Here is a 23,043-nt window from a genome sequence, read left to right on the forward strand (position 1 = left end):
GGCTCTTTACTGTGGAATCAGAGACAGGATGAGTGGTGAGATTAGCATGCTGAAGTTTACAAAGGTTCAGGCTTCCAAAAGGCAGGGAGCTGCCATTGTTAGCTTCAGATGATGGAGGAGAGGCAGGTAAACCCTGGCCGCTGGCAGCCGTCCCTGCCGTTTCTCTAATAAGGGGAGGTCGACTTGCTGGCTTTCTTCCGAGACTGGATCAAGCCCTGGAACAAGACAGGATCAGTGTGGCTTAGAATTCAGAGTGTGTGATCACCTGAAGGAAGTGAATCTGGCGCAGTTGTGCAGATTAAGAAGTCTTTTGTTTTTACTTGAAAGGCTGATGGAATAAAAGAAAGGAGAGCTCCAAGGAAATGAAAAACAAAAAATTTTTTTAAAAAACCCCACAGCACCACCATTAAGGACCTGGATTCTTTGACTTTCTTAGACATTTTTAATGTCATGAGTGTCTCCTCTCCCTCCTTACATGTAGTCCTTGGACAAACCGTGTCAGCATCCCCTAGGAGTTTGTAAGACGCGCGGAATCACAGGCCCTGTTCTAGACTCTGAACCAGAATCTGCATTCAGTAAGATCCCCACAGGACTCTGGTACGCATCAAAGTTTGAGATGTTCTGCTCTGGAGTGCACGTGCACGTGCAAGTGTGTGGGAGCCCAGACAAACAGAACACAGGCGTCTGTACTAGTCACTTTCTCAGCTGCATCCTGAATGCTCTACCTTAGATGACAATATGCTAGTCCTTCTAGGCCAGGAGTCCCCAGACTCCGGGATCTAATGCCTGATGATCTGACAGGGAGCTGATGTAATAATAATAACAGAAATAAACTGCACAAAAAGTGTAATTCTCTTCAATTGTCCCCAAACCATTTCCCCTACCTCAGTTCATAGAAAAATTTGTCTTCCATGAAATTGGTCCCTGGTGCCAAAAGAGACTGCTGTTCTGGCTTGTTTCATCGACATTTCTCTTGATCTTCAGATGGATTGAATAAACTCAACAGTGAAATCTTCTATTTTTTTAATGGATTTTTGAAAAAGAACTCAGAAATTTCAAAATTGAATATGAATTTACTGTGAACTTGGAACCTGGGTAGTGAGAGAGAACTAACAAACTTTTTGTGTGCAAATCCAGTGAGAGAAAGATACTTGGTCCAGATCACACAGCTCTTGGTGAAGCCAAAGTTGAATTCTGGTCTGATGATACTATTGCTTTCCAAAAACAATTTCCTGCCACCTCCCTAATTGTTTAAGGCACCGCAGTCTCTAGGAAAAAAAATGGTCTGATGGTCTTGGGGCTCATATATCCTCTGCCTAATTAGATGGTATGTCCTTTATCAAATATCAACTCGTGATATAGTTAGACTCCATTAAAAAGCATTTTAAAAGAATTGTTGAGTTGAAGATTACTTCTGGTGTATTTAAAAATAATCAGAACTATTCTATTATAGAACTCTTAAGAAAAGCAAGCAGTTAATAGTTCATGTGTGTGTTCATTTGTCAAATATTTATTGTGTGTCTGCATGAGCCAGCCATGTCCTCATGGAGCTTTTAAGGGGAATTAGAAAGAGTTTCTATGTTGATCCTGAAGCTGCGTACACAGTTTTCAGACTCATGAAGCACATCACTGTGGTGGTGAAAATGGAGGTAAGTTGGTAGAGCAGGAACAGAGGAGAAGAAACCAAAATGCAAGTTTGGAGCAAGAGTGATTTCAGAGCATATGACATAAGTGCGAGAGCAAACTCTTAATTCGTAGATTCAAGGGCTGAGCCAGGGGGAGATGTGGATGTTTTCTCACGCTGCCTCCAGCAAGTGTCTCCTTCTGGGGCTCTAGTCATTGACCCCAGTCATTGGGGTCCCTTTCATTGACTCCAGTCACTGGGGCTCCATTCATAGACCCCGGTCACCTGAGCCCCTTTCAGTGACCCTGGTCATCAGGGCCTCTTTCAGTGATCTCCAAGCAGAATTATAATGTAGGTCTGGGCTAGTCATGGCCCTTCAGTGGTGGAGGATGATGGAAGAGACAAGCTGTTGGATGGCATCCAGGACTGCCGCCAGGGGCAGAAGTCTGGCTAAGGTCCGTTTTAGGGTGTGGAGCATTGAGCAGGCGCTCATCCCCTAGTACTACATGTCACTTCCTTACTCTCCATCTGCCACAGGGGGTCGTTGATGAAATCCAGTATCTCCTGATAGTCTAAGGGGATGTTTGTACACATTTATTTAAGAGTCAGGCTTAAAGAGGATGGTAACTGGAGAATTTGGGTATTTGCAGAGCAATGTAGGAAGTTATCTATCCTTGGCATTTCCTGGCCCGTTTCCTGGCATTCAGGGAAATGAGCGATAGCTTAGTTTTTGCAGTAATGGGAGAAATGTAGAAATGTGCCCCTAAATGAGCTGGCAGTGGAATATAGAAGGTTTGAGGAGGGAACCATGGGAAGCTGTGATGGTGGAGCTGAAGTAGCCCCGTGGATACAGACGTGGGTAGAGTTCTCCATAGAAGCTTCCCCAGGGTTCTGCACCATCAGGAAGGTCAGGTCCCCAGTTTCCAGATGCAGGAAAGATGGGGATACCTTCAGTGTACAGACATCCTCTGCTCCCCTCCCAGCCTAGTAGCTGGTGCTGGCCAACTCAATGTCATCGTCCAAGCCTCTGCATTGGGAGCCCAGGGCTGGAACTCCAGTTACAAGCCTTCCTCACTCTCATTGCTGGAGGAAGATGAAAGAACATGTTAGTGGTGGTTTTGGCTGTGGCATGCTTGGCAAGAGGGCATCTTCCAGTCACCTCTGAATGTCTGCGTATCCAGAGCAGAGTTTGTCAGCAGAATGGCTGTGTCTGGACAGGACAGCCTGGGCAGTGCAATAAGGAGGTGCCCAGTGGCGTGCTCGGTACTTCTGAACAGTTGTCAGAAGTGGTATATGTCTGCTGGCATCTTCAGCTGTGGGACCACCCCGAGAATGTTTTGGGGGGACTGTAAGCAGTTGACTTATAGTCATCTCTTTAGCTTTTTCTCTCCCTCGGGACCTGGTAGAGCTCAGGCATACACACAGAGAAGGGACTCCGTTTGCCTCTTCATTGTCTGTGTTGTAATGGAAGACCCATGGCTCCTGCTTGGGCACAGGACATTCAGGGCCAGCTGGTGGCCCAAGCCACTAGAGGGGCCACTGTGGCTTCTGGTGGTACTATGGGAAACAGAGCAGTTCTCTCTGGGGGCGACTCTGCCTTGGCCCCCATGACAGCCTAGCAAAGTCCATCCAGGAGAACGGAAACCACACCAGTTATTTTAACAGAGAGAATTTAACGCTGGGGATCAGTTAGGCAGGTCATGGAGGGCCTGGTAGTGACTGCAGGAAGCTGCTTGTAGGTCTGTATGAGGTATCTTAAAAGTGGTTCCTGACCAGCCACAACACAGCAGATGAAATCTTGTCAGAAATGTGAATTCTGCGTGATTCAGAAACTCTGAGAGTAAAGCCCAGCAACCTAGGTTTTAACAAACCTGCAGCTGCCTTGGATGTGAGAACCTCTGGTCAAGGACAACAAAGGGAAAATGTTATATGTGGGGTGGACCACTTGCTTGGGGTCATCAGAACCTGTAAGCTTGGAGAAGGGACCTTGCGGACCTGGCATCTAAACCTCGGAGGTGGGGACACTGGTTGGTGCCATTGGTATATCCCAGGGTTGCAGTGAGGCTGGCTCTAGGGCTTGGTGGGGGGTGGGCGGGGGAAGAAATGAAAATTAACTGCTGTTGGAAGCAGCTGCATGGAAAACAGTCACTGGGTTAAGCTGATGAGAAGTCCCTTCCCCTCCTGCAGCCTTGCAGCCTCCCTCAAGCTGTCTATCTTGGCAGGGTCTCTGCTCCTTACTTGCAGACCAAGCCTGTACCTAACTTGCTGGCCAGGCTGAAGCCTAAAAGCACTTGTCAGTCCTCAGAGGCTGAGACTCAAGCAGGCAATTCTGGACTATCTCCGGAAAGCTAGGTGGAAACCATGCAGGGCTGAGCCCTAAGTGGTTGTGTTCTGTGCTCTGACCTGGCACCCCCATATTTCCGTGGCTCTTATGCAGTCTGGCGAGGCTGAGAGTGAGCAGGGGGCTTGTCCTGCCCCCAGACAGGCAGTACAGCCAGGTCCTGAGAAATGGCACCAAGGTCATGCAAGGCAGTGGTTGACACCAGGCAGTTTGTACCCAGACCCTTCCTCTGGTCCTCAGGGTGCATTTTTACTCTGGAGAGCATTTGCACATGGAGAACATTTTCTGAGCTCCTTCTGGTCTCTCAAGAAGCAAGGAGATGGGATAATGAGGCAAGTCCATGTTCTGTGAGGAGAGGGGACCCTACTGTAATTACCACCTCATTGCTTGGGGGGTGGGTAAGAAAAGTTAGGAAAGTTAGGAAAGTAGAAGCAGTCTCTTTCTCCCTTCCCTCCTGGAAAACTTGAAGGGAAGCTCAGAATAAGTCTGGAAGGAGGATTTATTGGTAGAATTTCGTAGCTGAAATCATGTTCTAATGGAGAATGGGAATGAATCAAAACTCGCCGGGAGCGACCAGAGCCACGTTGATGCGAGACAGCTGGCTTGCTGCTGGCCCAGGCCGGTGTGGGGGGCCCTGGGGGACCAGCTGGGGGGTAGGGAAAGGAGGAGGCTGGAAGCATGACTCCAAGCAGATCAGCTTTTCCATCAAGATGACATCATTCGACATGGCAGGAACACAGGCTGCCAGAAGGAGAGCTGAGGCTGTGCTGTGTGCCGTTGGAGCAGGCCCTAATCAGAACCAGCGCCTCCCTGGGCCTGGCTGACTGAGCTGGGGAGGCCATTGGCAACTCTGCCAGCCTGATGCTCCCATCTTCCCACAAGGCGGGCTGCTGAGCCAAGCATGCTGCCCAGCTGTTTCTCCAGCATCTCCTCTGCTGCCTGGGGCGGTGGGGCGCGGGGGGCCTTCCTTTTAGACACACCTGGGGTGGGGGCTGTTTAAAAACCACCGGTCGAGCTCAGAGTCAGGATGAATGCCCTTCTTCCCACTCCAACAGCTACCTCCTCCCTCAGGCTGGGTTTCCAATGATGTGTCTCTTGGTTTTGTTGTAGAAGAGAGATTTGATAAGGTGCTAACTTCTTATTGTATAATTTAAAATACCAAAGTACGTTTTAAATCAAGGAGAAGCTCTGAGTAGGCAGTTCAAAAGATGAACTGTTTCCCAAATGATTGCACTTGGTGAATCAGATGAATCTGGTCTGTCTGATCGTACACTTTCACACTTTAGAAATATCGGATAGGTGAGCTTGTTGGCATGAGTACACTCTGCCCAGAGCAGAACAGCAGTTGTGGTCCTCAGATCAGGGTTAGTGACTCAGAGCTGTTTCTCCTCTCCCTTGAGTTGCAAGAGAAATATATTGAGCCAGTGATTCTGCAGTTAGACAGAGTTTTGGGAGACTAAACTTGATGTTTGTAAAATATCTGCACAGTTCTTGGCACATATGGAGGGTCAAATTCATTCTGTTTTCTGGACTTGCCCCACTGTAATCCAAATTCTTGCAGAAGTAAAGCCTGTGGCAAAGATTTGCATGCACATTATTGATTCACGGGGGGATCCCAGGAAATACCAATAGGAAAGCAGGACCTTGAGAAAAGAAGGGAAGGCAGCTGCAGTAGTCGGGGTTCACCAGAGAAACAGGTTCATGAGGATATTGGATACTGTATATGTAGGTATAAGGTATTGCAACTCAGAGGCAGTCTGGAAGCAGCATTCATTGGTTTGGGGGGCACCTTTGGTCTTTTTCCTTTAAGACCATCAACTAATTAGGTGAGGCCCACCTACATCCTAGATGGTAATCTGCTTTATTCGAAGGTGGCTCAGACGATGAAGAATCCACCTGCAATGAGGAAGGCCTAGCTTCGATCCCTGGGTTGGGAAGATCCCCTGGAGCAGGGCATGGCAACCCACTGCAGTATTCTTGCCAGGAGAATCCGCATGGACAGAGGAGCCTGGCAGGCTACAGTCCATGGGGTCACAAAGAGTCAGACGTGACTGAGTGACTAAGCACTAACTGATGTAAATGTCAACCTCATCTAGAAAGTACTTTCACTGTGACGTTCAGATAGGTGTTTGACCAAATACCATGGCTTAGTCAAGTTGACCAGAAACCATCACGGCAGCAGAATAGAGCATGTGTTATTGAACCTGTTACCTCTGTTAAGAGGACTGCCAGAGTGGAAGCCTGCTGGGGAAGCCTGGGAGCCAGCGTAGACACACCTCACAGTCACCCCACCCAAGGGACCGGGGAGCTGGGGTCACGCCTTATTTCGGGCTGTCCCAGGGGCTTTAGTCCTTGGTGCTCCTGGCCTGCTGTCCCAATGGGTGGGGCCACCAAAGCCCTTGGGAAAAGGAGTTGTAGGTGCCAGCAGTTTAGAAGTTGGGTTGGACAGCAGAGGAATGGCAAAAGCCAAGAGGATGTGGGTGGGGCACGATGCTATCTGCTCTGTCTTCCTGTGCTCATTTCCACCCGATTTTCTCTGGGCTTGGCCATTCATTGCTAACGAGATGGTTCAAATGCGCTGTTCTCTCCATGGTCACCCTTCACGCCCAGCCACGGAAGGGCAGCTGTGGCTCCCTCACCTGGCAGGATGGCCAGATGGAGAGTGCAGAGGGGACCCCATTTAGCAAGGTCTTCTGGCTCATCTTTAGCAATGCCCATCTCCTGTCCTGACCTTGCTAAACGGAACTTGGAAACTCACTTCATTTCTACTTATTCTTTCTTACTGTTTGGCTGTTGCTCAGGGAAATTGTGATGAAGAGAAAGTAAATTGGCTAACGTTCAGTTCCAGATCTCTATACTTGTTTGATTCTGCTGTCTGTGCATTCAAAGAATGTGAGTTTTTGATCCAATAATGTAAAAACGTACCAAGAACCACTGTGATAGGAAGAGCCCAACACTGGGGATTGAGGAGAGCTCCAGATTCCGTTCTCTGGCCGGGAGCAAGTCTTGTTCCCTCTTTTTTTAAAAAAAAAAATTATTTTTAATTGGAGGATAATTGCTTTACTTGTTCCCTCTTGGGGCATCAGTTCCTCATCTGAAAAAATGAGGATCTTGATCGAATTGGTTCCTAGGCTTGCCTGAAAGCTTTCACATTCTACAAGCCTGCCTCCTTCCCTGCCCCCCTGCTGTCAGAGCAGTGTATAAATCTTGTGCGGGCTCCTGTGCTTTCTCTGTTGAAGTACTTTCCTATATGCATTCTTCTCTTTTCAATAATATCACCATCCAGGTCTCAGGTACCTCTTGGTGACCCAGCTTCACCTTGGAAATCAGCTATTTGCTGAAATAAACAAGCTGGGGCAGACCTGCCCTTGCTGACCAGGAATCTGCTGCCGTAGCCCGGCAAAGTCCCTGAGATGGCAGAGGCCCAAGAAAACCCATTAAATGCATCAAAAATATGCCCTGTGGCAGCTGCCGAATGCCTATCCAGGTCACTTTCCCCCTTCATACCTTCCCTAGTGGCTGATCTCTTTGATGTTATTAAAAGGCAGAGCCATCCCCACGGCCCCAGCTCATATAGTTAAATGCTGGCAGGTGTGAAGCTACTTTTTTGGGGTACAAGAGCCCAGCTACTAGGAGGCTCGTGTGTGGAGCCAGGGCAGGGGCTGGGTCATCCGTTTTCCCACTGCTCAGCAGTCTCATCTGGTCATTGTAGGGACAGACACTCCTTTTCTCTCACTTTAAAACTGCCATGCTCCCCTGAATCCACAAACCTGCTAAGAAATAGTATTATGTAAAAAAGTGTTATGTGGTACAGAAGAACAGTGAAATGGTTCTGTTGATACTAAAGCCATACTTACCTAATAAAACATATTGTCAACATACTTATTGACAAACTCTGAGATAATGGAGGTGAGAACTTTTGGGTTTATCGAATTGTGTATTGTGACCATGTTTTAAAGTCCTACGTTTTGTCACAATAGGTTCTGCCACCCTGGCATTACACCTTGAGGCACAGGTGATGAGGTTTTCTATTTTAGGGGTGCGCCTCAATACAGACCTCATGGCGGTCATGATTTTGTTGAACCAGTAGGCACCATTAAACCCTGTGGTCCCACCCCATGGCGGCCCAGGAATGAAGTTGGCTTCAGCCTCCTCAGTGTTTCCCTGCATGAAAGCTCTATGAGGGCAGGGGGTTTGCCCATGTTGTTCTTTGATGAGTCTCGTACGCCTGCATGGTGCCCAGCTCAGTGGACCACGGATGGCCACAGTCCAATAGATACAGCAGTTATAGAGCCCTACTTGACATCTGTGCGATGAGTCAGAGTTGCTGGGGGGAGTGATCACTCCCTTGTGTTGGCATATGCCCCATTTCATTATAGGAGTCAGTATTCCACGTAGCCTTGGTAGTTTCAGTGAAAGTGAAGTCGCTCAGTTGTGTCCGACTCTTTGCGACCCCGTGGACGGTAGCCCACCAGGCTCCTCCGTCCATGGGATTCTCCAGGCAAGAATACTGGAGTGGGTTGCCATTTCCTTCTCCAGTGGATCTTCCCAACCCAGGGATCGAACCCAGGTCTCCCACATTGCAGGCAGACGCTGTAACCCAAGAGCCACCAGGGAAGCCCAGGAGTTTCAGTAGCTTCTCTTAATATTCTGTAGGTTTGCTGTGATGCCTACCTTTTAGGACACTAATTGTGTTGGATACAGCTAACCATTGATGTGTATATTGGTGGCTCAGTTGATAACTCATGAGGTTTAAATCAGGGGGAGCTGTGATGTGTGAAGCCCAGAGAATCCACAGGAGCCTGGTCTCTCTGGATTCTGGGAGGGGGCCCTGGCTGCATACTTCTCTGTGAGATGGTATTGATCAGGGCTGCCTGACGTCAGTCCTCTGTGCAGCGGAGGGCTGCATATCATCTGAAGGGAGTGTGCGACCCTCTGAGGGTGTCTGGAGGGGGCCTTGTGACTGTGTGTGTCCTCACTCACATTTTGACCTTGTTCACTGGCAGGCCTGAATTACGTTCTGACGGCTGATGTGGCCAAAAAAGAGAAGAGCCAGTTGCCCAGGGTCTACTTCGTGTTGCTGGGAGAGTCCGTGGGTCAGGTCTCCGAGAAGCTGCGGCTGGTGCACTTGGAGGAGACGTGTCATCACTATGTGGCCCACGTGAAGGTCAGTTGCTTTTTCCTCAAACGTTGATCTCTGCAGATGTTCATTTGGAACTGGTGGAAACTTTTATTCTGCATTACGTATGCGCTTTCAAAATTTTATTTTACAAGGAGGAGAACATTTGTTTCTTCTTTTTTTAAAGTGGAGTCGGGCAGCTCTTTATTGATCTTCCTGTGTTGGTCTTCGCCTCTGAGAACGGCGCTTTCTGGCCTTGCCTTCTTCTTTTGGGAGGTTTCCTGTCCTCCCCCCTCTACGAGGCTCAGTAGTCTTTTCAGAGGAGAGCCACAAAAGCACACACCTTTGGATCGCAGCGGTGCTGTGTCACACTGTACCTGATGCCTTTATCAGCGATTCATTACCTGTTACCTCGTAGTCATGGTTAAGGTGTTTTACAGCTGGTTTGATTTTTCTCTCTTGATTGCTTTCTATTTATTTTAGGGGTGGATTTTATGGCCCCTTTCCCCCTCACTCTACATAAACTTTCAAAGTGTTTTTCTCCTCTTGAAATTATTTGTTAAATATAGTTTGCTTCTAGTTTCTGGCAGCCAGGCTTTGATTACTTACAGAGAGGCCCGTGTGCAGACAGGTACTATCAGGTTGGGAGTCTGGTGCCCGATGCTGCAGGAACGTCCAGCCACTGACTCCCTAGGCAAAGACAGACAGCATATAGGAGGTAGAAGGACCCCCATGACCCAACAACATGGTCAGTAAGATGAATGTAGTTTTGGAGTCACACAGACCTGGTGTGTGTCCTTGTTTGACATCTATGTGTCTCCGTTTCTGCATCTCTTGCCTTGAAAGGTAGTCACAGAATTAAGATTAAGTATTATATGATGAAATACTCTTAAAGGGCCTTGCACAGAGTCTGCCACACAGCAGGCACTCAGCATTATTATTATTTGGTTGGATCATATGTAATTGCCAGTTTCTAACATTCTTGACTTACAAAAATGGCAATTACATGTAGTTCAATGTGTTATTATTAGCCAGTGGCTTTCTGGATGATAGCAAAAATAGTCTATGGATTGGAGATGAAGTGTCCCTCTATTATTGTGTTGTTAGTGCCAGAACAGGGGAATAACAGCTGCTTCCACATGCTTCTGGCTTGTAGATAGAGAATGCCCCACACATCCACGGCACTTTGGCCCAGAGCCTGAGTCCATGCCCCTGAGATGCTTTTCAGTGGGGCTAGGCTCTGACTCCTGCCAGGACTCGTGCTGGGGCCTGCCCAGACCAGCTGCCCTTGGCCTTATGGGTGAAGGCCTTTTATAAAGCAGTTCATGCCCTTGTTAAGCCAAGGGGCCACCCACCCCTCTGGGTCTAAGATGATGTTGGCTCATGATCACACTTGGGGGTATGAGGCTGTCATGCCAGACACTGCCAGGCCTTTAAGGGCTTGCACTTGGTGTCTTCACACTCCCTGGAGGTGGGGTGTCTTCTCTTGGGCTCCTTATTTTTAATATTTTAAGCACTTATTTATCTATGACTGTTCTGGGTCTCCATTGCTGCAGTCTTTTCTCTAGCTGTGATGAGCAGGGGTTGCTGTCTAGTTGCTATGTATGAGCTTATCATTGTGGTGGCTTCTCATGCTGTGGAGCATGGGTGGTATACAGGGCACGAGGGCTTCAGAGTTGTGGCTCCAGGCTCTTGAGCACAGGTTCCATAGTTGTGGCACAGCGTTTGGTTGCTCTGTGGCATGTGGGATCTTCTCGGATCAGGGACAGAACCTGTGTCTTTTGCATTGGCATGTGGGTTCACCACTGAACTGCCAGGGATGTTCCCCTGGGCTTCTTTATGCTGGTCTCTTCTACAGATACTTTCCATCAGGAATCTTTTTGCTTTGACTGAGAGGTTAGCCCTTCCTGTGTAGCTACCGGGGTCTTTGCTTTGACTTTTTGCTTTGACTGAGAGGTTAGCCCTTCCTGTGTAGCTACCGGGGTCTTGGCTGCAAGACAGGCCTCTCAAAGCCTGCAGGACCTTTGCAGACAGTGCTCAGAAAACAGCAATATAGAGGTGCAGGCCAGAGGCAGGACTGTTTCTGTGGTGGCTTTTGAGGATTAAATAGGGAAGAGCAGAGTTGCCCAAGGCTGTTTATTCTTGTGCCTGCTGATATCTAGGTTTGCCAGACCTGGCAAATAAATATATAAGATTTCCAGTTGAACTGAATTTTCAGTTCAACAAATCTAATTTTTAGTATAAAAGTATATCCCAAATAGTGCATGGGATATACTTATCCATAAAAATTTAAAAACATTTATTTGATAGGTTATCTGAAATTCAGATTTAACTGGGCATCGAGTTGGAAGAGTCAATCTGACTGATATCCTTCCGTCCCATGAGTGGTACTTAACTCATCAATCAAAACATGACTAAAAAGAAGAGAGATTGAGATGGTGGTCAGAAGAGTTTGGAGGATGAGGGCAGGGCTCAGAAGTGCAGAGCAGGGATGTACCTCTGTGGGATTATTTGGGTCATTTTAGGGAAGAGCAAGAGAGCAGGGCTTCAGTGAACTAGGCATCTAGAAAATTTGGATCATAGCTGTTGCCGGGTCATTTTGTCACGCAAGCAGACGGGTGATGGGAGCAATCAGGAAGGCAGACGCTTCTGATGCCTTTGTGGCTCAAGAGACGCTCGAGGTGGCTTGATAATTTATAGCCATGTGGGAAGTTTCCTCCTACCAGGCATTGTCTGGGCCATAGCAGAGGACCCTGGGGACTGGCAGAGGGACCAGCGAAGGTGAAAGCTACAGGGCTGGCTGGCTGCTTGTGCTGTGGCTCGGCTGGCCTGGCCTGTGGTTTCTCCAGTTGTGGGAAAACAGCTGGGAAGGCAGTGGCCCTTCTGGGGCCCAGGCAGGCTGCGGTGCTGGGGGCAGGGAATGGCAGCCTGGCCACCTCCTGGAGCGGCTCCTCAGGGCAGCAGGGCCTGAGAGCACCATGCAGCCTTCTCCGTGGGGCTGGTGCTGGGCTTTATAGACAGTGAAGGAAGAGAGATAAAAGCATTCTCGCTTATCACACGCCATATGGCACACAGACAGGGAGGCAGGCGCGAGGGGCTGGGTGTGTTTTGTTTAGGCTATCTTTAGGTTTTTCTTTTTTCTTTTTTTCTTTAAGCCTATTCCAATCTTTTTTTCCCCGTTCGTTCTTTTCGCCCTGAAGTTTTCATTCCATATATGGTGATAAGTATCTGGATCACAGAAAGCTGCTTTGGCGGACACCTGCCTACCAGGCTCGCTGTGTTGTCCCATGTTTTGTTCCATTCGCAGCCCTCGTGGGGCCTCCGTGTGCGCGTGCTCAGTCACTTCAGGCATGTCCAACTCTTTGCGACCCACGGGATTCTCTGCTGCTGCTGCTAAGTCGCTTCAGTCGTGTTCGACTCTGTGTGACCCCATACACAGCAGCCCACAGCTCCCCCGTCCCTGGGATTCTCCAGGCAAGAACACTGGAGTGGGTTGCCATTTCCTTCTCCAGTGCATGAAAGTGAAAAGTGAAAGTGAAGTCACTCAGTCGTGTCCGACCCTCAGCAACCCCATGGACTGCAGCCTTCCAGGCTCCTCCGTCCATGGGATTTTCCAGGCAAGAGTACTGAAGTGGGGTGCCATTGCCCATGGGTGCCATAGGATTCTCTAGGCAACAGTGTTGCTGTAGGTTGCCATGCCCTCCTCCAGGGGAACTTCCCGACCCAGCGATTGAACTCACGTCTCTTACGTCTCCTGCCCTGGCAGGCAGGTTCTTTACCACTGAGCCACCAGGGAAGGAAGTACCTAATTCTATGATAAGCTGCATCCTCCTGAGGGTGTGGGTCCATTCTCAAGGCCTCACTTGGTCAGCAGAGCCAAGGCAGTTCTAGCTGCTTCCTTGGCATCTCTCCCTCAAGAGTCCACAAGCCCCAGTGTGTCTCCACTCCTCCCTGAAACTAGCCCAGTTTGAGGGATGGCCCCCTTCTACCAGTGAAATGGTCTAGAGACCTCTGTGAGTCCCCACGGTCACCAGTGAAAACCCACACAGCTCCTCTCAGCCTCAGGGCTCGCCATGACTTGGCCTCAGTTCACCTGTCCAGCTGCATTTCCACATCACTGCACATGTGCCCTGGGCTCTTGTCAAGGCGAACTGACCCCTCCTTCTGGAACATGCCCCTCCCACTTACAGCCTTAGTTGCTGTGTTCACCCAGCATTTCTGGCACTTGGGATGCCACAGGCCTTGGTTTATCTCCATGTGTAACCATGTGCCTACCACCCGCAGGGTTTTTGCATTTTTTTGGTCTCGAACCTGTACCTCCTGTGGTATTGTATTTCCTATTTTTTTCCCATTGGCTTTTTGACTTAGATAAAATAATTTGTACACTCCTGTAAGTAGAACACCGATTATTGCCTGCCAAAAGAGAGAGAAGCTGTAAACATAAATACATTGAGGAGGCAACAATGTCATTGAATTCTAAGTGGGCTTCATTATTTGCTGAAGTCTCTGAAGAAGTGACCTGCTTTTCCTGTGTGTTCAAAGGGGAAGTTATAGAGTGCTGTGGAAGTATTTGAGACATGCTGGCACTAGGCTAAACTTTCTCTCTGATGCAATCAGAAGGACTAAAGGAATATTGACTGTGAAGTAACTTTCCAAATATGTGGGTCCTTTTTTAGAGCCTGGACAATACGCCATGGGAAACCGTGCCATGAGCCCCACCTTGGAAGCCCTAAACCCTGGTTATGCCCTGCTTTGATTAGCAGTGACTCCTTGCTCTTGCCTGCTGAAGGGTTGTCCATGTTTGAAGGCTCAGTAAGTCATGATGTAAACATCCTCAGCCAAACGGTGTCCTTGGCTCCAGGGAGATTGCCATCAGCTTCCTGTCCACTCAGAGCTTGTTCCATGTTGTCTGACTCCTGCTTTGGGAATGAACAGCATGAAATAGATGCTTGTCAGACCCAGCTATGCTGAAGTGGCCAATTGGGTTGGCTGGAGTCTGTGGTCACAAGGAACTTCTCTGCAGGGTGGGGCCTCTCACCTGTCTTGCACCTCGGGCTGGGAGATGATGACATGAGATGATGAAGTGGACAGTTTTGGAAGCATGGCTGTATTCTTGCATCACTCCATGGTTTTCTGGTCTCTATATTTACCTGGATGTTAACTGTGCTGCTTTATCTTCAAGTCCTGCACGGACCCTTGAGAGAGCCAGCCCTTTATGGGGTCAGGTAGTCATGTCTGACCATCAGACCAGAGCCTTTTCAGGAGTGAGGAAAAGGGCGTGATAGTTTTGAATCTATACAAGGGCGGTGCAGAAACCCAGGCAAGGCTGAACAAAAGGTCAGCTGCCTCACTGCCAACTGTGGGGATCCAAGACCCCCTCCAAAGGCCTCCAGAAGACCTTTGGTGAGCAAAATCACGTGTCAGACCCTGTCAAGGGAGCCAACAACAGGATTAATGTTAAAAAAAAAAAAACAAAACCACTCCACACTGGACAAGGGAATATAAAAGCACATTGGCTTCTCTGAGTAGCTGCAGATGTTCAGGAGACTGTTCTCTTGTGTTGCTGGAGGATTCTGCAAGGGAGTTGGGACCTTAACCTACTACAGGTCCTGGTCTGGCAAAGGGCGGGCAGCACGCCAGCCAGTAGGCAGTCTTGGAGATCACTTGTTGGGGTCTGCCCAGGTATTGTAGTTGTTTTCCATTTTCACATCCAGAAAAATGCCTTAGGGCCAGCTTCAGTCACATGATAGACTGTGAGTTTGCAGAGTGTTTGGATCCATCGAATGTCAATCTTCAGTGCTGTTGGAAGCTTTTATTTTCTTGTTTAAGAAACAGTTAAGGAAGACATCCTGCAGAAGGGCATGGCAACCCACCCCAGTATTCATGCCTGGAGAGTTCCCATGGACAGGGTAGCCTTGCAGGGTACAGTCTATAGGTTTGCAAAGCGACCTGAAGTGACTTAGCTCACACAAGGAAGGATTAAGTTGGAGTAAAGAAAACCTCTGTGTGAGGAAGAAGAGAAAGGAAAACCGCAAAATTTTCTTCTTTAGCTGGAAAAAATGCTTAAATCTCTTGATTAAAATCTCTTATTAATCATCCTGATAAGTCAAAGAAATAGCCCCCCAGAAGTTGTATGTTTTGGGGAAAAGGATGCAGACCGTAGATGGAGGAGGTCATCTTAAAACTTTTTTTAAAATCAGTAATATATGCACATAGTTACTCATTTTTTAAAGCTGTATGTAAAGTTATAGAAAGAAAGGATGTCTCTCAGCACCCCTATTTCTCTTCTGAAGTTCCAATTTCTTATACATGTCTTCCAAGAACTTGTCAGTGAATACAGAAAGCTGTGTTTTACACAAATGGAGGCATACTGTGGCACACTGCTGTGTAGCTTGCTTTTTCCTTATAAAATGCCCAACAGCAGAATAGGTAAGCAGCTGTTGCCTTTTGAAAGGCTGTACAATGGAATACTACTCAGCAATAACAAAGAATGAAGTGCTTGATATGATATGATATATTTTTATGATATGAATGATATGTAGATCCCTAAATTATTAAGCTAAGTGAAGGAAACCAGACTAAAAAGGCGACTACTGTGATTCTGGGGAAAAGACCAGCTCAAAAGGCAGAAAGCAGATCAGAGTTTCTGGGGTTGGAGGTGGCATCCATGCTTGGCTGCAGAGTTAGGAGGGAAGTTTGGAAGTGATAAAAATATTCTAATGGGATTGTGCTTGTGGTTATATGACTGAATACATTGATTAAAGCTCAACAAAAAGGTTGCAGGTGGACCAGGCTTTAAGGGGAGGGTCCGGAGTTCAGTTTTAGACACACTGAGTTTGAGGGACCTATTAGATGGTGAAGTGGAGATATGTGTATAAGAGCCTGCAGTTGAAGTAGTGGTCTGGGAAGTATAAATTTGAGAGTCATCAGAAACTAGTGTTTACAGCCACGAATAAGAGCCTGCAGTTGAAGTAGTGGTCTGGGAAGTATAAATTTGAGAGTCATCAGAAACTAGTGTTTACAGCCACGAAATTCGATGAGATGACCTAGGTAGAGAGAGAGAGGAAAGGGAAGGGAAGGGAAGTGTGAGAGCTCAGTACAGTGCTCCTCTCCTCTTGGTCCTAAGATGGCTGCTGAGTTCCAGCTGCTGTGCCTCCTTTCCATGCAGAAAGAAGGCGGAAGGGCAAAGTGCTCTTGCCACCCGGATTCTGAGGCCCTTTTCAAGGGCTCCAAATGACTTCTAGGCTTCCCAGGTGGTGCAGTGGTAAAGAATCCACCTGCCAATGCAGGAGACGCAGGAGATGCAAGTTCGATCCCTAAGTTGGGCAGATGCCCTGGAGGAGGAAATGGTAACTCTCTCCAGTATTCTTTCCTGAAAAGTCCTCTGGACAGAGGAGCCGGGGGCGGGGGGTGGAGGGTGGGGCGCTACAGTTCATGACGTCACAAAAAGTTGACCGTGACTGAGTGACTGAGCACAGAGCGCAGTGATTTCTACTAACAACTCATTTAGTGTCTGTATCTTAAGGGAGGTTCAGTTCAGTTCAGTTCAGTTCAGTTCATTTCAGTCGCTCAGTCGTGTCTGACTCTTTGCGACCCCATGAATCAAGGATGTCAGTTTCAACTGTGCAGAGCTTCACTCTCTTGAGGCACTTTCTGTGATGTTGGACGTGTGCCATAGCTACGCTGCCCAGCGTGGTGGCCACTACCACATATGACTGTTGAGGACTTGAACTGTAGTGAGTGCCAATGGGAAATTTCTACTTTTAATTGTAAAGTGTAAATGTAAACAACCCCTTGTGGCTAGTAGCTACTATATTGAACAGTGCAGATTTCTGTTACTGTAGAATATAGTCTTCCCAGGACACCAGTCACTTACAGATCAAATATCATGAGCCAAGTAGAAACATAAATAACTGGGTTGAAGTCAAAATGACTGTTTCACTTTGCACTTAACACTGATTAGAACCTGAGTTTCAAGAGTGTCATGGAACCTGGTCTTTCTCTCCAGAGTTCCATCATAATCGTGGGAGGAGGGAAGCAGAATTAGAAATGAAAAAGTTGGGTGGCTGACCCTGAGTTGATCATTTCAGGAGCATCACAGTCGTGCATCTGATATTTTCTGTTTTCTTCTCTGTGGCATAAAACTGTAAAAAGTGGCAGTGTCGAGGATGGAGGTATATACAATTGGTGGGTCGGGAGGGAAGGCATTTGAAGTTTTGAGACATATCAGAGAATTGCCTTCTAGGATGTAAAAGCCTGATCCTGATGCTCTTGCTAGTACTGGGTGGAGAGATTCCTTTTCAACTTCCTTTTGTGAGGCACATGAAGTATAGTCTTCCCGTGTGGATGGAGGGTGCCAGGTTGGGCTGATCTGATCTGTGCTCAGCCATGGGGTCTCAGGTGAGTGCCTCAGCTGGGTCTGTGTACTTCCTCAGATGACGGTGGGAAGAAAACAGACTTCCTAGTAGGGATCTGGTGAGCACTGGGCCCCCTTTCCCTTCTCCTTAACCCGGAAATCAATTACTCTTCCTGGCTGCCTCTGCGTTTGAAATGGATCAAGACTCTTTACATAGGTGTTTGGGGGATTTTTTAAAAATGATTCGAAACAGATGAAGAGAAAATAAAAAGTATGGAGCAAACAAGAAATAAATGTGGGAAGAATGTGGGAAGAGAACAACTCTCCTAGCTGACATCCTCCTCCACCTGGAACAGAGCGTGTCAGAGCTGCTGAATCGGTTTACAAAGGCTCCTTCAAGTGCAGTTTGCACACCAGTCACTCACATGCGTGCATGCTAAGTCACTTCAGTCAAGTCCAACTCTTTGCAACTCCATGGACCGTACCCCGCCAGTCTCCTCTGTCAAGTGGGTTGCCATGCCCTCCTCCAGGAGATCTTCCCAACCCAGGGACTGAACCCACGTCTTTTATGTCTCCTGCATTGGCAGACGGGTACCACTAGTGCCTCTTGTGGACCTCTTTCAGTCCTGATGTGGCAGGTCTGGGGTGAGTTTCTAACCAGCTCCCCAGTGATACCGATGCTGCCGGTCCATGGACCACACTCTGAGAACCAAGGAGCTAGAAAACATAGGTTCTGGTGGTTATGCTCTGGCTTCCTTTTGATCCTGTGCGATCCTGGAGCTCATGCTGATGCTTTAGTAACAGAGAGCGCATCTCTCATGGGAGGGCTGGTGCTGACTGTGATTTCTTCCTTGTTCCCTCACTGCCTGTTGTTTGCAGGACAGTGTTGTCAGCAGTCAATTTACTGAGCACAAGTCTTTCAGCACTTCTGTTTAACTTCACTGGAGTGTTTTGGGCATGACCATGTCAGAAATCTTTCTCTTTCACAAAGACTAGGAGCTTCTTGAAGTACATGCTTTTATTAAGCAGAATGTGCTGTGCTGTGCTTAGCCGCTCAGTTGTGTCCGACTCTTAGCAACTCCATGCACTCTAGCCAGCCAGGCTCCTCTGTCCATAGGGATTCTCCAGGCATGAATACTGGAGTGGGTTGCCATGCCCTCCTCTAGGGGATATTCTGAACTCAGGAATCAAACCCAGGTCTCCCGAGGATTCTTTACCAGCTGAGCCACCAGGGAAGCCCATAAATACTGGAGTGGGTAGCCTATCCCTTCTCCCGAGGATCTTCCCGACCCAGGAATTGAACCAGGGTCTCCTGCATTGCAGGCGGATTCTTTACCAGCTGAGCCACAGAGAAGTCCATTAAGCAGAAAAATTATGATTTTTTTTTTTTTTGGGCACCATCTCTTAGGGGCAAACAGAGAATGAGAAATCAGCTTTAGAGATCATCTGAGTTCTTCCTATGAGCAAATTGATGGTCACATGCATTTTTTCCCCAGGCAGGTTATAGCAGGCACCATCTCAGTCCTCAGCTTTGCCCTTCATCCCACGTGTCTCTACTTTCAGTTCACTTCTGCAGGCGTCACTGCTTTGCTGACCTCTGCCCAGGTGTGCACCTGTTGTCTCACATGGGCATTGTTGGTTACACTTTCCCTCTCAAAGCCTTCCAATTCGGATGTGAAGTTATGTATGCCACTGCATTTGTGGAGTACCCACTGTGTGCCAGACACCGAAGAGATGGAGAGCCCTGGGGAGATGGAGAAGGCGGGACTCGGCCCTGCCTTCAAGTAGCTCTCGGTCTGCTGGGGCATCTGTTCTGGAAGTTGTGACTTGGCCAGTCAGGCAGCCCCGGGGCTTCCAGGCTTTTTGCTTTTCCTCTTGCTGCCCTCCCCCACCTTCACCGGTGCAGACCTTGCCACCCTCTCTAGGTCCAGCTTTAGTGAAGCTCCTTCTGCAAAACGGCTGCCCACTGCTGCCTGATAGTCCCAACCACCCTTCTCTCTTCCCGTCCCCGGGCTCGGCTGTGGGCCTTTTCCCCGCCGGTGGTACTTGGTGTCTTAGTCTGCTTGGGCTATCATAAGACCACAGATGAGGTGGCTTAAGCAACAGAGTTTACTTGTCATGCTTCTGGAGGCTGGAAGTATGAGGTCGAGGGGTCAGCAGGGCTGGTTTCTCCCGACGCCTCTCTCCTTGGCTTTGGATGGCTGCCTTCTCCGGGTGTCCTCTTGCTGATTTCTCTCTGTACTTGTCTGTATCTAATCTCCTCTTTGTATAAGAATAACAGTCCTACTGGATTCGGGCCCACCCTAAAGACCCCATTTTAACTTAATTACCCTCTCTCCAAATCTGGTCCCATTCTGAGGTACAAGAGGTTGCGGATTCAACATATGAATTTGAGGGAACACATTTCAGCCCATGACACTTTCATACTAGTTTTTAGCCTTCCCTGTTAGATTACTGGCTCTTCTGGGTCAGGGATATTTGGCATAGTATGAACTAGGCTTCCCAAATGCTCGTCAAGTGATCAGGTTCTTCTTTTTTTTCAACTTGAAGACTTTTTTAAAAAATTGAGGTATAAGTAATTTATAATGTGTGATTAGATTCTTGATGTCATTTCTTCCTTATAGTCCATTTCAAGGGTTGAGTGGAATTAATGGATCGAACTTCAAAGGAGCGATTATTTTTTTGTGTGATGTAATGAATCAAACTTTTCTGATCCTGGAAAGAATTTGGTGGATGAGACTTTATGAACATATATACACACGCACATGCATACACACACGCAGAGCATAACCATTTTGGCATCATTTATTTAAAAACAAACAAGGAATTGCTTTCTGGACAAGCTCTGTCCTTGGGTGTAAATCTAATACAGGGCCCAGATGTTTACTCCACAGTAAACATGGTGTGAGGCTATAACAAGACCTTGCTTATAAAGTGCTAAGCTCCGTACAGTGGAAAATATGCAGACACAGACGTAAGAGTCTTCAGTCAATGCCCTGAGCAGGAATTTCTGGACAGGTGTCCTCCCTGCCTCTTTTTAGTCCTGTGTGAGTTAGCTTCTTATGCACCGCAGAGACCCAGCAGATGGTAATTGTGGAGCTACATGTATGCGCTGTACCATGTACCTTCCCAGACCACTGGACCTGCCTTGGAAGGAGTGAGGGAGGGACCCGGGCGGTTTCAGGAAGTGGGTCAAGGCTATATCATCTGTAACAAAACGGCACAGAGCAGTCGCACTGTGTCAGAAATCAGCCTTGCGGCTCTCTGGGCTGCCTCCTGGCTTGGGTGCTAGAACTTGGCTAGGTGGAGGGGTGCTCAGGCCCCAAGGCAGAAGTGCCTCCTTGACTTCTGTCCTGAAGAAGGAATTTTCCCAGAGAGGAAACTCTAGAGCAAGTCTGTTCGATAGAAAGGGACTGTGGGCCACATTTGCAATGGTACATTTTTCTAGTTGCTATGTTGAAGAAGTTAAAGCAAATAAGATTAATTTTAATAGTGCTGAACCCAGTATATAAAAATATTATCAACTTCTAATCAGTGCAAGTATTATCAGTGAGTTATTTACGTTGTTTTTGGTGCTGGGTCTTTGAAACCCACTGTGTGTCTTAGCCGCACTTTATGTCCTCGTAAGAGAAGTGGGCGCAGTGGTTAGAGCCAAACCTGATTCCTTTGGGGACATTGGGGTGGCTGCAGGGGCCTGAGTGTAAATTCAAATATGTGAATACATGTCCTTCATCAACTAATGGGAAAAGTACAGCTTCTGTCACCTGTGGTTCTGAGAAACATGTTAATTTCATAAAGGATGCTTTCGTATTTGGACTGGGAAGCCTACTTCTGAATGTCTTAAACTGGGGTTCCTGAAGCCCACATGCCCTTAGTGTGGTGATGAAGGTCTGCGGAACCTTTCCAGCATTTTAGAGCCTGTGGGAGTCACAATGATCACCATCCCACTGCTGACAATGTCTGCATCGTGGCTCTCAGCTGAGGTGTCAGTGCTGGTGAGCTGGTGCTGATCAGACTCTCTGTTAGGGATTCCCAGGTCATGATGGTGGTAGGGAGTTAATTGATGGGTGAGGAAATCCTAGGGGTGGCAGAGGCCCACGTTTCTCATGTCTGTGCTCCTTGCCACGGGCACAAGTGCAGACCTCCAGGGACTCATTTGTCAGGCCTGTTAACATTCAGAGGGCTTGGAGGGGACAAAAGGTGCATGAAGTCAGCGAGCGCTATTACTGGTTCAGTGCTTCCTGGGGTGAAGTCAGGATGTAAGCATTTCCTGTGAGCCGCGAATCCTGCTCCCCACCTGTGTGGAGCGCCTGGGAAAGGCGGCTTTGGCCTGCCTTCAGCTCCTCTGCCTCCAGCTGCTCCGCTGGTGGGGTTCTCCCTATTCTCAGAGCGGGGAGCCGTGAAGAGTGCACGGGGGCCGCTCCAGGTGTCCCGTGGCTCTGGCCACCCCGCTTGTAGGAGGAGGATCCCACCGTGCTTGGCAGCCCACCCAGCACCGGGAGGTACAGATCACTCAAAAGCCCGTCCCTGTGCTGAACCAGAGCCCACCTCATGTGATGGCACCCCTTCCTTGTCCTGCCCTGAGCAGCCATAGGCATCTGTCTGTCTGTCCTGGCACCTCCCGCTCTTCCTGTTTCCTCCAGGGCTCTGCATCCTCAGTTCCTTTGGGTCTTCAGTTTTTTGTTCCGTCAGTGAAATGTCCATCCTTTGTTTTTAATCCTTTTCTCCTCTGTGTCTGACCTTCTAACCATCCCCCTACCAGAGGTCAGAGAGAGGAAAGGAGAAGAAATTCAAGGCAGCCAGTTTTGCTCCTTCCCATCAACGGTGCAGGGAAGATGCCTGTAACAAGGAGGTCAAATGGATGGCAGTGCTTGAAACTGGCTGGTTTCACCCTCTCCCCTGGTACGACCGCTGCCTTGACTCTTCTGCCGTGAGGCAGTACCTGTTGGTCTGCTTTGCACACTGACATTTATCCATGCAGCCCTCTTGAATCTGACATCTGCTCCTCTTTCATCCTATTCTTTCCTGGGCTTGATGTTTCACTTCCCATACGCTTGGTGAGACACATGTTAACTTACAGTACATGGCACCCTTTGTTGTTGTTTGGTCGCCAATTCATGTCTGACTTTTCGTGACCCCATGGACTGCTGCATGACAGGCCTCCCTGTCTTTCACCATCTCCCAGAGTTTGCCTGAGTTCCTATCGATTGAATTGGTGATGTCATCCAGCGATCTCATCCTCTGTCACCCTCTGCTCCTTCTGCCTTCAGTCTTTCTCAGCATCAGGGTCTTTTCCCTGCCTATCAATTAATGAACCAAAAGGATTCCTAAACTTAGGTTACAGCCAAGGCAGTATGAGTGAGGAAGAGAAATGGATTCAAAGAGGTTTGGGATAATTTTATTAATGACAGATCCCTGAAGAGTTTCTGAAAGCTTGCGAAATTTGACATCAAGGACTGTCTCATTTCTTGCTGTATTGCCATCATCAGGCAGGGAAATTGACATTGACTAATTGCTCAGTAAAATGTTCCTTGACTGTTAGAAGAAGCTGGACTAGGTCCAGGGTGAACATATGCCCAGGATACTTGACTGCTAAGTTTACC

At 48.1% G+C, this 23,043-nt stretch overlaps 1 protein-coding gene across 1 annotated transcript in view; it reads left to right on the forward strand.

Moving 5' to 3' along the window:
• Positions 1-23,043, forward strand: part of ITGA9 (integrin subunit alpha 9) — a 366,775-nt gene that overhangs the window by 88,123 nt on the left and 255,609 nt on the right. The window contains exon 15 of the mRNA XM_018067208.1: positions 8,972-9,132. Within this exon, the coding sequence (XP_017922697.1) occupies positions 8,972-9,132 (161 nt within the window). The remainder of the gene's footprint in view (positions 1-8,971; positions 9,133-23,043) is intronic.

The sequence above is a fragment of the Capra hircus genome, chromosome 22 (genome assembly GCF_001704415.2).
Source record: "Capra hircus breed San Clemente chromosome 22, ASM170441v1, whole genome shotgun sequence".
Classification (NCBI taxonomy): domain Eukaryota; kingdom Metazoa; phylum Chordata; class Mammalia; order Artiodactyla; family Bovidae; genus Capra; species Capra hircus.